This window comes from Choloepus didactylus, chromosome 13, assembly GCF_015220235.1.
Source record: "Choloepus didactylus isolate mChoDid1 chromosome 13, mChoDid1.pri, whole genome shotgun sequence".
Lineage (NCBI taxonomy): Eukaryota > Metazoa > Chordata > Mammalia > Pilosa > Megalonychidae > Choloepus > Choloepus didactylus.
The window spans coordinates 85,658,517-85,672,764 of record NC_051319.1 but is presented as its reverse complement, the minus strand read 5'-3'; the positions used below and the strand labels follow the sequence as shown (position 1 = coordinate 85,672,764).

Here is a 14,248-nt window from a genome sequence, read left to right as displayed (position 1 = left end):
GATAGTAATAAGATAGAATTAATGGAACCTGGTGATTGAGCAGATAAAGAAGAAAGTTTTCCTTGGGTTTAGATTACTGTGGAGAGTGGTACCGTTAACTGAAAAAAATCCTGTCTTTTTTGGGGAAGAGTAGTGGGTAGTGGACAAGAGTGAGAGGTGGCAGGGTGGTGAGTAGAAATGACTAATTTTAGGGAAGAATTTGAGACTCTGGTAGGACTCCTCCAAAAGAATGGATCCTGGTAGATATAGATGTCAGGAGGGAGATCTAGGCTGGAGATACAAATTTAGGACATAGTATATGAATGATAGTTGAAGCTATGAGTTTGCCTTGATGGGCAATAACATTTAAGGGTCAAGTGGAGAAGGGTAAGGCCTTAGAGGAAGCTTCAGTAGCCTCTGGAACATAGTATCACATAGTCCTTAAGTGAAGAATAAATAGTCAATGGTGTCAAATGAAGACAAGGGACAAGTAGAGTCAGAACAGGACAAGTATCCTTTGGATCTGGCATTAGGAAAATCAATAGCCTAAGCAATATTTCAGTGTAGAATGGTGGTTAAGACCAAAGGCTCTGGAATCAGTTCTGTATTTAAATTCTGGTTCCAACACTTAACTATCATTGTGACATTGAATGGGAAGCTTAACTTCTTGAAGTATGAGTTTTCTCTTCTGTAGAATGGGGCTAATAATACCAACTTGTAGGGATATTGTGAATAGAGTTAAATGTGATCATATATGTAGATAGCGTATTATGTTTAAAGTACTACGTCTTACATAAAGTATATACTGAATAAATGGTCTTGTTTATCAGCTCTGTGGGGATGGAATCCACATTATTTGGGGTTGAAGAATAAATGAGTGCTATGGAAGTGAGAGAGAATGAACAGTTGTATTTTTTAAATACTGTAAAGTGAAGGAAAGAGAGGAAATGGGAATTAGAGAGGAAAATTGGGTCAGGAAAGTTTTTTTTTTTTTAATTCGATTTTATTGAGATACGTTCACAAACCATACAGTCATCCACAGTATACAATCAACTGTCCACGGTGTCCTTATATAGGTGTACATTCATCACCACAATTGAATTTTGAACATCCTCATCACCACACACAAAAAAGGAATAAGAATAAAAATTAAAGTAAAAAAAACACCCAAAACATCCTATCCCTCCCTATTGTTCACCTACTTTTCGTCCTCATTTTTCTACTCATCTGTCCATACATTGGATAAGGGGAGTGGGAGCCACAAAGTTTTCACAATCACATGGTTACACAGTGTAAGCTCTATAGTTATACAATTATCTTCAAGAATCAAGGCTACTGGGTTGCAGTTCAGTTTCAGGTATTTCCTTCTAGCTATTCCAATACACTAAAAACTAAAAAAGTATATCTATATAATGCATAAGAATAACCTCCAGAATGACCTCTAGACTCTATCTGAAATCTCTCAGCCACTGAAACTTTATTTTGTTTCATTTCTCTTCCTCCTTTTGGTCCAAGAAGGCTCTCTTGATCTGTTGATACCAGGGCCAAACTCATCCCTGCAAGTCACATCCCATGTTGCCAAAGAGATTTACATCCCTGGGATTCATGTCCCATGCAGGGGTAAGGGAAGTGAGTTTACCTGCAGAGGTGGCTTAGAGAGAGGGGCCACATCTGAGCAACAAAAGCAGTTCTCTGGGGGTGACTCTTAGGCACAATTTTAAGTAGGCTTAGCCTCTCCTTTGCAGTAAAAAACTTCATAAGGGCAAGCCCCAAGATTGAGGGCTTGGCCCTCTAAATTGGCAGTCCCCAATGCTTGTTAGAATATCAGTAATTCCCCAGGTAGAGAAGTTTAATATTTCCTCATTTTCACCGAGTCCCTGAAGAGGGCTTTGCAGATACATTTTTATTCTCTGCCCAGATTACTGTGGGATATATTACAGCTTCACACTAACCTGCACAAGCCAACCAGATTTCACTCCCTATTCAAATTTCCATGTAATTATGGTGTTTGAATAAACTAACCATACATGTTAAATTAAATAGTGTGTTGCAAAAAATATAGATTTTGCACTTAATAAACATGTCTTCCTTTGGTCTTACACAGAAGTTGAAGTTTTAAAACACTATAAATATCATCCTTTACCCTTTAGTCTAATTTACCTTAGTCCTAACCAGGTCCATTTCATTCATATTCCTGATTGAAATCAGATCTCTTTTTGACTCTTTAACATTTGTTGTGTGGGGCAATGCTGACATTCTTAGCTGCTGGACTCTGGCTCAGAGTCTCAGGTGACACACAGACACTCAAAGTTCCAGGAACTGGCCAGGTTATACACAAAGAGCTCAGCATCTCAGAATTTAGAAATGCCATTACAACTCAGGAATATATGTAACTGCAGTAAGAGCTTACAGTCTAAGAACCTTTACAATAAGCCTTCCCCTGATTCAATTCTCAGAGTTTGCACATTATAGTTAGTCCATATTAGTGAGGCATTATGTTTTTCTTTTCATTTCTGGTTTATTTCTCTCAACATACTGTCCTCAATGTCCATTCACCTCACAAATTCATTACTTCTTGCAGCAGCTCAATATTCCTTTGTATGTATACACGACAGTTCACCATTCTGTTCATCGATGTACCCTTAAGCCACCTCCATCCACTGTGAATCATGACTACTGCCGCCATAAACTCTACTGTGCAAATGTCCATTCATGTCCCTCTTTTCAGTTCTTCAAAGTATATACCCAACAACAGGGTTGCAAGACCAAATGGCAACTCCCTGCTTAGCTTCCTGAGGAACACTGTCCTCCAGATGGGCTGCACCATTCTACTTCCTCACCAACAGTGATTTGGTATATCCCTTTCTCCACATTTTCTCCAGCACTTGTATCCCTCTGTTTATTTTTTAAAGTTTTATTCACACACCATAACACCATACATTCCATCTAATAAACAGTCAGTGGTTCCCAGTATAATCACATAGTTATGCATTCACCACTGCTATCTGTATGAAGACATTTCCATTTCTTCCACAAAGAGGAAGAGGTGAAAAAAGAAAAATAATGACAACTAAAAAGCAACCAAAAAAAAAACAATTAAAATACAATAAAAAATACAATAACAAAATCAGACAGCGCCACCAATGCCAAGAATCCCATACCTCTTCCTTATATCCCCCTCTTATAGACATTTAGCTTTCGTATATTGCCTTTGTTACAATTAATGGAAGCATATTACAATATTACTGTTAATTGTAGATTCTAGTTTGCATTGATTTTTTTTCCCCAATACCATTCCATTTTTAACACTTTGCACGGTTGACATTCATTTGTTGTCCCTAGGAAAGGTATTGGTGCTTTTTTTTATGATAGAAATTTTATTATTGGAAAAGTTCCAATAATTAGAGCCACCTTTTCTGTTGAAATATGAGGAAAAGATGAGTCCATGAGTATAGTTTTTGAAAAACTAACAGATATCTTAGCACCAGTTTTCTTCAGGGTGATTCCAAAATAGTTCTTACTCAACCTTTTTCTAGTCTGGCTACAACCAAGGGCCTCCAATGCTGATAAGTATGTAGGTGGCATAAGAAAAAGCTGAATGAGTAATTTAACCAATAGCTTCAATTTTTCTCAGTGAAGGAGAGCAGGATCTCTTTAGAACAAATGAGAAGGTGGTAGACAGTTGGGATAATGGAGATATTTTGAGGAGCTGCCAAGAGGGGTGGGAGAAAGTAGACTAGGGGCACACAGAGTAGGGTAAAAGTCTTTGATGTATATAGACAGAGAAGATCAAAGATTTCCTGTGTAAGCAAAGATATGGAATCATGGTGTTTTGGGAGTGTGGTACATGGAGCATTGTGGCTGGTATGTGACATAAATGTGTGGATTAATGAGGGAGAATGCTGGGAGGTGGGACCCAGGAACTTGGATTTTAATTATATAGACACTGAGGAGCTATCAGAGGTTTCTGAGAGTCTTTTTTTTTTATTATTATTAAATTCAGTTTTATTGAAATACATTCACACACCATACAATCATCCATGGTATACAATCCACTGTCCACAGTATGATAACATAGTTATGCGTTCATCACCTCAATCTATCTCTGAACATTTTCCTTACATCAGAAAGAACCAGAACAAGAATAGAAAATAAAAGTGAAAAAAGAACACCCAAATCATCCCCCCATCCCACCCCATTTGTCTTTTAGTTTTTATCCCCATTTTTCTACTCATCCATACACTAGATAAAGGGAGTATGATCCACAAGGTCTTCACAATCACACTGTCACCCCTTGTAATCTACATAATTGTATAGTTGTCTTCAGGAGTCCAGACTGCTGGATTGGAGTTTGGTAGTTTCAGGTATTTACTTCTAGCTATTCCAATACATTAAAACCTAAGAGGTGTTATCTATATAGTGCATAAGAATGTCCACCAGAGTGACCTCTCGACTCCATTTGAAATCTCTAACCACTGAAAGTATTTCGTCTCATTTTGCATCCCCCTTTTGGTTCTGAGAGTCACTTTTAAAGAAGCTTCTTAGGAAGATTATCTGGCATAGGTTTGTAGGATGGGTTGGAAGAGGAAGACTGAGAAAACATGTCTTTTTGTCTTATTTTTTGGCAGCAATCTTTTTGGGTTCCTTCCGCATGCCCTATCAAGAGATTAAGACTGTCATCCTGGAAGTGAATGAGGCTGTTCTGACTGAGTCTATGGTCCAGGTAAGGATCAAGGTGGTTCTGCTGAAGCTGGCTGTACACTAGCCTCATCTCCTCTCTACTGAGATGCCGAGGGTCCTTCTCTAGCATTGTTAATTTAGAGAATGCTAGCTTTGAAAAAGCTTCTGTTTCTTGGGTGGTCAGGTTATTTCTGATATATTTATATATACATACATACACACAGTTTTTTTAATATATTTTTATTTTGTTTATATATATATATATATAAATTTTTTTCAGACATTTTTTAGAAGTCCTGCCATTTCACTCACTAGTTGTGTCTACTCCCCACCCCTCCAGCCCCTGTGTCCTTTTTAATGGTCCTTGGGCAGAGTGTAGGACTGACGAGAGAAGGAGTTATTTAGGCTTAAGTCATCTCATCCCTCTCAGACTGAGACAATCCCTTCTCTCTTTCAGAACCTCATTAAGCAGATGCCAGAGCCAGAGCAGTTAAAAATGCTTTCTGAATTGAAGGATGAATATGATGACCTGGCTGAATCAGAGCAGTTTGGTGTGGTGGTGAGTAAGGCCTATAGCAAAAGACTCTTCTCTCACTTTCTCCTTGCCTCTTGTCTATTTTGAACCTATCTTCATCTCTCTCTCTTCCCTTCTCTGGAACTCTGGTCCTCCCATAGGAGGTTCAAACTGGGTCTTTTTATTGATTCTCTCTCTGTGTTGGCTATAATAGAACTGCTTCTCTTCTCCACCAGATGGGCACTGTGCCCCGTCTGCGGCCTCGCCTAAATGCCATCCTCTTCAAACTACAATTCAGTGAGCAAGTGGAGAACATCAAGCCAGAGATCGTTTCTGTGACTGCTGCATGTGAGGAGTTACGCAAGAGTGAGAGCTTCTCTAGCCTCTTGGAAATTACCTTGCTTGTTGGAAACTATATGAATGCTGGCTCCAGGAACGCTGGTGCTTTTGGCTTCAATATCAGCTTTCTCTGTAAGGTGAGCCTGGGTGTTAGAACAGGACAACGGAAGGAAAGGCTACTGGCCTTCAAGAGCCCAGACTGGCCAACTTCTGTTGGCCTAAGATGATCTTGGGGCCGTCAGGACTAATAATCTCTCATCTTACCCTAAGCTTCGAGACACCAAGTCTGCAGATCAGAAGATGACATTGCTGCATTTCTTGGCTGAGTTGTGTGAAAATGACCATCCTGATGTCCTCAAGTTTCCAGATGAGCTTGCCCATGTGGAGAAAGCCAGTCGAGGTGGGGCAGATTGGGGTGAAGCTAGAAGGTTGTTCAGGGCCCCAGAGGTCCCTGCATTGGGAGAGAAAAAAGACATAAGCCAAGTCTTTAGGTCACTTTCAGTTCAGACTATTTTAAGTGGATATGGGAGAGGGTTTAGGCATGGTGTCTAAGCCACAAGGGAATATAAGGCACAAAAGAGGTCCCCATGTATAGAAATGGAAGCACTAATTTCCTGGAACACCAGAACAGCTGGATGAAAGGCCGGTGTTTTTAATCTGGGTCAACAGTCTTTGCTTTTCTCATTCAGAAAGCAGAGACCAATTTAATAAAAATTATCCTGGAACGAGGCAAAGGAAAAGCAGCATTCAGTAGAAATGGGAGCAGCTTTCTGCTCTGCCCCTCTTTATTTCTGTGTTATGTCTCCTTTCTCCCAAGCCCTGTTCTCCAAATTAAATGAGACCTCCCAAGGGATTTCATAGATTTTTTTTTTTTTTTTGTCGTTATTAAATTAAATGAAGCTTCCCTTTGTTCTTAGTGTTGTGCACCTCATGGAAGCAGGAGCTTCAACCATCAAGTAATGTATAGTCTCACTGGAAAGATGAAAGCTTATATGTGTGAAACAACTAGAGGATAGTACGTAAGAGAACTAAAATTATTAAGTACCAGATTGTGTATATAGACTGAGCTGTGACCTAGAGGGTCAGAAGCTAAGGGGTCTGGAGGCTGGAATTAGTAAGCTCTTGCTGTCTGTTTTTGTATTTCCTTTAGTTTCTGCTGAGAACTTGCAAAAGAACCTAGATCAAATGAAGAAACAAATTTCTGATGTGGAACGTGATGTTCAGAATTTCCCAGCTGCCACAGATGAGAAAGACAAGTTTGTTGAAAAAATGACTATATCCTTTCTTGAAATGAAGGAACTACCCCTAAGAAGGGAAAAAGAACCTCCCATGGAGGGACAACAGAATAGATCAGTGATAAATAATTTTTCCCTCTTAAAAAAATTTTTTTTTAAAAATTAAAATAGTTCTTGAAAACATTTTCATTGTCGAGGCAGGGGAAGCAAACCATACAGATAAAATAAGTCTCCCTTAACCCCCTGTCTCCACTACACACATACACACGTGCTCGGCCTGCCCCTCCCCACAGTAACCACTGCCATTAAACTTCTTTCCAATTTGTACTTTATGAATTTATTTTAAACAAAATTGCATTATATTGCTTTTTCCACTGCACATACATATAAAGAACAGCCTCTTAATTACCACCTCCTCTTCCATAGGTGTATCATAGTTTACTGTTTACCATTCCCCTATTTTGAATATTCAGATTGCTTCTGTTTTTTGCTATTATAAAATGTTGTATTGAACTTCCTTGTGCATGCTTCTGTTTTTTGCTATTATAAAGTGTTGTATTGAACCTCTGTTTCAATATTTCTCTGGGCTAGAGAAATGGGTCTCCTCCTTGGTATTGGTCCTTTACTCCTTGGCTTCACAGTTTTGTGAAGGATGCACAGGAACAATATAACAAGCTGCGGATGATGCATTCTAACATGGAGACCCTCTATAAGGAACTGGGCGACTACTTCCTCTTTGACCCCAAGAAGGTGTCTGTGGAAGAATTCTTCATGGACCTGCACAACTTCAGGAATATGTTTTTGGTGAGCAGGGGATACCTGCTGACTGAATTTTTGTGGACATTTGTCACTATCCATTGGGTTCCTGTTTATTGGTCGTAGGTGTATTTGTGGGTGTATAATTTCCCATGTGTTCTTTTTTGTCTCCCACAGCAAGCAGTCAAGGAGAATCAGAAGCGGCGAGAGACAGAGGAAAAGATGCGGCGAGCAAAACTAGCCAAGGAGAAGGCAGAAAAGGAGCGGCTGGAAAAGCAGCAGAAGAGAGAGCAACTCATAGACATGAATGCAGGTAAGAAGTGAAGAAGGGCAAACAGATGGAGACAGGAACATTTTGAAGGCGTCTCTGTAGACTCCAGAGAGAATAGCTCATGACTGAGCTCAACTCCTGGCAAACAGTTTTTGGCAGCCTCCTACCTCCAGGATCCTGATGCTGGACTTTAACTTAAACTCTCCAATTTTCCATGCTAAAATCTTTTTTTCTCTCTTTTGCTGGTTCTTGGATTATGTCTCATCTCCCCAGTGATTTTAGTTTTGCTGTAACACATACTCCTCCTTTCTGCATGACCAAAGGCTCCTCTGGCCTGTTCTCCTACCCTCCACTAAATCTTTCGTTCTTTTTCCCAAAACGTTTTCCTCTTATTTTGAAATGGTGGCTTGCCCTCCCTTTCTGCTTGTTTCACTAAGTACTGTGTCTCCAGTATTTTAGCACAGTTGTAAATGCCTATCAGATTGTAATGGAGTGAACTCCTGGAAGGCAGTGGGGCACTGGCCACCCTCTTCTTTCTCCGGCAGAATCTCCTACTTCACTACCAGAAGCATGTCTTTGTTGAAACATATGGCCTCAATTACTGGCGCTCTGTTTCCTGTCTCTGCTTCTTTCCTGCTGCCGATTCCCTGCCCCCTCTCTCTGGCTGCTCGCTCTGAGGGCAGCAGAAATACAGCATACAAGCATACACTGCTCATAGCACTGAGTTGATGCCACCCTTCCCTGACCCTCAGGGGCCTCAAGCTCTCTGCAAATGAAGGGATTCTCGGGGATGCCAAGTATGGCAAGAATCAGAGCACATTGCTGAGCACAAAAAGCAAAGGCTGTTCTCAAACCTCTTGCTCCCAGGGCCTTTTCTCTGGCAGCTCCTGTTGTGGTCTCAGTTATAAACCAGGGACCTGGGCCTGAAGAAAGCAGCAAGAACAGCCCTGGGAAGCATTTCCCCTACCCAGTGGTATAGAAACCACAAACTTTGATGTGGTAGTGCTATTAAAACCCACATGGAGTATCCTTCACCTTCCCGCATTCTCGCCAAGCCTCTAGGGTTCGTACTGTCTGGAACGCGATGGGGAAAGAGTGGAGTCCCGTTGACATGTGGGATGAGGTCTGCACCCATCAACAGGTGGCGTAGTGAACCTTGCCCCAGTCCCCAGGGCAAGCGAGATTGGAATGTAGGTTGGCTGTTCTGTTGTTGTTCAGCCAGTAGGTGGCGCCGGGAACAGTGAGCCCAGCCCTGAAGCGGGCAGCCCTCTGGCTCTTAGGGATTTCACAGTTTCAGATTTCACCACCCTGAGCTGTTGCCATGGAAACTGAGCAAGGCTGGAACAGGGATTCTATATTAACTCTTTGTATTCCAGCCAGGATACTTCTTTTATATGCACAGCTGTCTTCAGCCACTGAAGACAGCACTTAAAATGAAATATGCTCTTAATCAGTGATCTCTCTCATCTTTCCTCAGCTCTGCTTTGAGATGTGAACCAGTTCTCTAAGAGGAGTTTATGTAAATTGGAGTGAAACGTTTTAGGATAAAGAGGGAATGATTTAGTTCCTTATTTCCTTCATTAGTTTCATAATCCCAGCCTCCGTACTCATCCTTGTCTTGTTGTTGAGCAATTCTGCAATTGTGTGTGCTAATCTTGATTGGGGTAGGGAGGGGAGCACTGGGCCCTGCAGGAAAATATTCCAAGGTTTGCACTGTATTGTAGGCGATGAAATCTTGTTTCTACCATTTTTTAAACAGACACAAGTAAACATGACCTCTGAGACCTGAGGTTGAGTCCTCTTTGTCTACTCTTAGCTGCCAGTCACTGTGGGTGAGGGGAAGCCAAGCAATGGCTATGCATTCTCTGTGGAGTTCGGCACTTGACAGGTGGCTTTAGCTGAATAGTTTTTATCTCCATCTTTATTCATAACAGAGGGCGATGAGACAGGTGTGATGGACAGTCTTCTAGAAGCCCTGCAATCAGGTGCAGCATTCCGTCGGAAGAGAGGACCCCGTCAGGGTAAGTAAGCAACTAGAAACCAGCCTAGATGCAGAAGGGGGTAGGTCTCTCTGCTTCTGGTCTTGCTAGACTTGGGCTAAAGAGAAGGTAATGATGCTCAAGGGTTTAGAAACTTCCCCACAGTAGTCCCTGCATCTAGAGTGGATTATCTAGTCCTCTTCCTCTTCTGTTAGAAAGTATCTACTGACTAAGAGAACTAGAGCTTGAGGGAGTGACAGCAAACCAGTTACATTTGATTGTTCTTGCATTTCTCCCCATTCTTGAACATAGGGATTATACTGCAGGAGATAAAGGACATGAGTAGGTGTTTGTGTATATGAACAAAAATTTATCTAAATACAAAACCATACACTAGATACAGAAAGTTCAATGAAAAAAATAATAATTTAGAGTCCTTACCTTCAGGTTCACAAGCAGAAGAGATATAGAGAGAGAGCTAATAAAGTATAAGATCCTATGGAAAGAAAGCCAGGCATCTCAGTTGAAGGATTGTGCTACGTTTGAGAACTACTTTTTCTTTGGGGCCTTTTAGCCTCCACTGTCCTTGCCTTTCTCCACTTCCCCTGACCTCCCCCTGCAACTCCTTCTCCCACCCTTTAGAAGATTAAAGTGGATTACACTGCACTAGAGCCTTTAAGAATTATGGGTATAAGAGGACAAATGATCCATGCATTAGTATGGGGAAAGATCAATGGGTAAGTTTCCTTTTAGGTAAAATGTACAGTGGCCAGGGGGGCTGGTCCAAAAGGAGGTATAGCCAAGGCTACCCCTCAGGTGGGGTTCACCTGCACCATTGTGTCTGATGAAGGCCCTTTGGGGCTAGGAGTGATGGTTTCTTTCCTAGCTGAAGGGTGGGAGTGACAGAAAAGGCGTCATGAAGCCTCAGAGTTTCTTACTTTACTACTAAAGGAATTAAAGCTATCTTCCCTATTCCCTGGCTGGTGAACTCTGTAGGCCTGTTCAGTTTCAGCCTTACCTTGATGTTAGTATAAAGAAAAGGAGTTGTGCCACTTGCTTTGACAAGTGCCTAGCTATTGATTGAACAAATGGTAGGTATCTGTAGGGCCTTTAGTACCTGTCACCCTGGAAAGAAGACCTTCCAAGGGTTAAGGGTATAGAGCATTCTAACCCACATAAACTCAGTTACCTGGCCCAAATGTTGCTGCAGATCACAGAGGTTCATTTGTAATGGCTGGTCACCTGTTTCTACCCATATTTTGAATACCCAGAGGGAAAATCTCTCCTGAGCGCTCTTCTAGATGACTTTAGAACCTGCCCTAAAAAGAAGAATCTCTGTTCACACTGTTATCCTTTCTGGTATCTTCAAGTATGGGCTCTCTAGAGGAAAGGAGAAATGGGTTATGATGGGCTGAGAACTGTCTGGAATGAAGTGTTTATAGATGGCTGGGTAGAGAATACAGCTAGCATTGTTTCCTACTCCCATATAAGGCAATGTAGCCTTACATCGAGAATTTCTAGCCAAATGAAAATATGTTGCATCTTACTGTTTTCCCTTAGCCTCTCAGCTCATTGCTAGTTAGTATCAGGCTTTTGGTGGGGAATTCCCTTTTAAGCCTCTTCCGATGAAACCAGACTAGAATCCCAGATGCTTCCTGTACACAGGCAGCCAGACATCAACAGCTTCCCTCTGCTGGGAGGCCCCATTCTCCACTTCTTCCTAAAGTGGGAAAACCAGGTCTCAAAGATGGAGGAAGCAAGGATTTTATTGGAACCTAACCTTTCAGCAAAGGACCTGAATTAGTTAAACTACTGTTTCCCAAGCAAGAGGGAGTAGGAGGAGATTTATAGTAGGAGATATTGAAGCAAAAAAAAAAAAAAAAGAGTACATATTTTTAAAATTATCTCCAGTCAATTTACCTTTCTGAACTTTAAAGAGAAAGATAGGCATTGCAGTGAGGTGCAAAGAGCATAGGAATAGATAGGGATCAAAAGACCCAAATTCAAGTCTACCTCATATTGTCTCTGTTTTACCTTAGGTAAGTCACTGAATGTTTCTGGGACTTAGTTTCCTCGTGTGTAAAATGAAAGTTGGAGTAGAATGGTCTTTTGAGTCCTTTCCAGCTCTAACATATTTCTGTAGTCATAATAGAATTAAGAGGAGAAGGGAAGAAAGAGGTGAGGCTCGCAAGACCCCATTTTCAAAATATAAAGGCTGTAGTGGCTGAGAGTTTCTCTGTGTTTACTGGACTTAGCTGTGCCACCCCTTGCCTGGCTGTCTCTGACTATCCTGGCTGATTGCTTTGAGCCAGAAAACAGAAGCACTACCAACATATCTGCCTCACAGACCTCCTCATCCCCAAAGGGGCAGCTGTCACTATTCAAAGACACTAGCTTTTCCCTAAAATTTAAAGGAATGTTAAAAAAAAAAATCTTTGGGTCTCTAGAGACCTGAGGGAATGACCAATATACAAAGACCCATTGAGTTGGAAGAGCAGGGTTACTATCAGGGCTGGTTCATTAAAAGCAACATGTAAACTGCTATGATCTGCAGGGTGCAGGAGAACAGTGGTTTGAGTATCAAGGGAAAGAATCCATGTGATTGTATTATAGCTACTATTTCAGGCTGATGACTGAGTCAGCCTGTGGTTTTAATGACTCAAGTTTATCTCCATGTCTGAATTGTGGCCTTTTACATATAGACCATCTGCTCACTGGGATAAAAGTCAAGGGAAGAAAGAAATTCATCTCTCTCTCCCTTTCCGTCCCTCTAACATTTTCCAGCTTCCTTGTAAGTTCCACCAACAGTAGTAGGACTTTAGATTTGGGAAAGACCTTAAAGACCTCTAGCAGTTAGCATCTAACTTCAAAGGTAAGAGGAATTATTACCCAGATAAGACAATTCATTTGTCCAGGTCTATATAGCTGGCTAATGATAGAGCCCAGTACTGTAGCCCACTTTTATGAATCCAAGTCTAGAACTATTTCCACTAAACCTACATAATTGAAGAGAGATGACAGTGATCCCTTCTGTGGGCCAGAGATATTCTTTCATACCTTGTGACAAGGAGAGTCCTGGACATGGTGGAATTGCCTCAGGGAGACTTTCTGATGACCACCTTTCTAGAAAAGATTGATAAGAGTGTTTCCTATACCTACCACCACTTACCCCATCCCCCTACCCCCCTTGTGTGTGTGTGTTTGTAAAAATAGGACAGGAATTACAATTAGGAGAGTTTTAAACAATAATGAGTTATTTAGGATGGTAATGATTGCCCCATCTGTCCTAGTTTCCTCTTCCCTAAGGAAGCTTATTAACAAGAGCACTTCCTCTTTAGTAGTAACTCCTGTCCTGTGTTTTATATTAACCTTTTTCTAATTCAGCTGTACTGGTATTATATGGTTGACTTTGCTGGTGTTTTTATCCTAGCCCACCTCTAACTTTTAGGAATCTGACTTCAGAGAGCTTTGATTGATGTCTCAAGATTCTTCCCTTTTCCCCACACTCCATTCTTTGTGTCTGTTTCCCACTGTTCTATTATGAGTTAATAATCCTCCCCGATCCCATACAGTCAAAGTATTTATCTGGTTCTCTGGCTACTTTTCAATAGCTTTAACAAGTTAGGGAAAGGAGGGGAGAGGTCATTTTTTTCTTAATTGTTCAAGCTTCTCAGGACAATTGTGGCAGGAGAGTGGAAGTCAAGATACCTTAGATTCTGTCAGTTTTATTGCCAGTCCCAACCAGAGCTTTCCCATCTCAAGCTTTAGGCCACATCATGTCTTCCTGGTGTACCTGTTTTCTAGGCTTAAAGGGGAAGCCTACCATCCACTCCTATTTTTTATGAAATCTATAGTGTATCAGAAACTTCTTGAGTCTAGAAAATCTAGAAACACTGCTTGATTGGATGTAACTGGTATCTTCTAAGTTATAGAAAGAAGCCAAAGACACGCCACACTTGATCTCTGGCACCTCCTGTGTTGCCCGGGACAAGTGTCCCTTAATGCCCAGTATTCGTTTTCCCAGAGTCTGGAGTCAGTTGTTTCACACACATACCCACATACCCACCTCCTGAGTCTCTCTCTTTGTCGGTCTATCTCTCTCTCTTCTCTTCTCTCTCTCTCTCTCTCTCTCTCACACACACACACACACACACACACACACACACAAATAGTGTTTTCTAAACTTTTCGAGACTGAATTCAAAGGAACAGTAAGATGATATTAAGCCACTGCCTTTCTGGACATGAGAAATGAGGTCCTAGAGAAGGGAACGCTTCAGGAAAGTGCAAACTAAGCAGGTCTAAGGGATATTTTGCAGATGAGGAGAAACTAAGAAAGAAGATAGGAGAAGCATATTTGCGTAGGCTGCCATGCTCAAATGGGCTTCTTTTCCTCACCTTCCAGTCACTGAGGCAAGATTATATGAATATAACCCAAGGTTTGCATGAAATTCCCAGAGTCTAGGTCAACACATTTTAGATCTGTAACCAAATAA

General features: G+C 41.3%; 1 protein-coding gene across 3 annotated transcripts in view; it reads left to right on the top strand.

The window, feature by feature from the left end:
• The window catches only part of DIAPH1 (diaphanous related formin 1), a 107,041-nt gene that overhangs the window by 89,112 nt on the left and 3,681 nt on the right, over positions 1-14,248 (top strand). For 2 of the 3 annotated variants that reach the window (XM_037802236.1, XM_037802237.1), the window contains 8 exons: positions 4,608-4,702; positions 5,117-5,218; positions 5,410-5,649; positions 5,783-5,912; positions 6,663-6,787; positions 7,387-7,551; positions 7,681-7,816; positions 9,709-9,795. In XM_037802236.1, the coding sequence (XP_037658164.1) occupies positions 4,608-4,702; positions 5,117-5,218; positions 5,410-5,649; positions 5,783-5,912; positions 6,663-6,787; positions 7,387-7,551; positions 7,681-7,816; positions 9,709-9,795 (1,080 nt within the window). Of the gene's footprint in view, positions 1-4,607; positions 4,703-5,116; positions 5,219-5,409; positions 5,650-5,782; positions 5,913-6,429; positions 6,528-6,662; positions 6,789-7,386; positions 7,552-7,680; positions 7,817-9,708; positions 9,796-14,248 lie in introns of those variants that run through there. The other variant, XM_037802238.1, reaches the window with a different exon arrangement.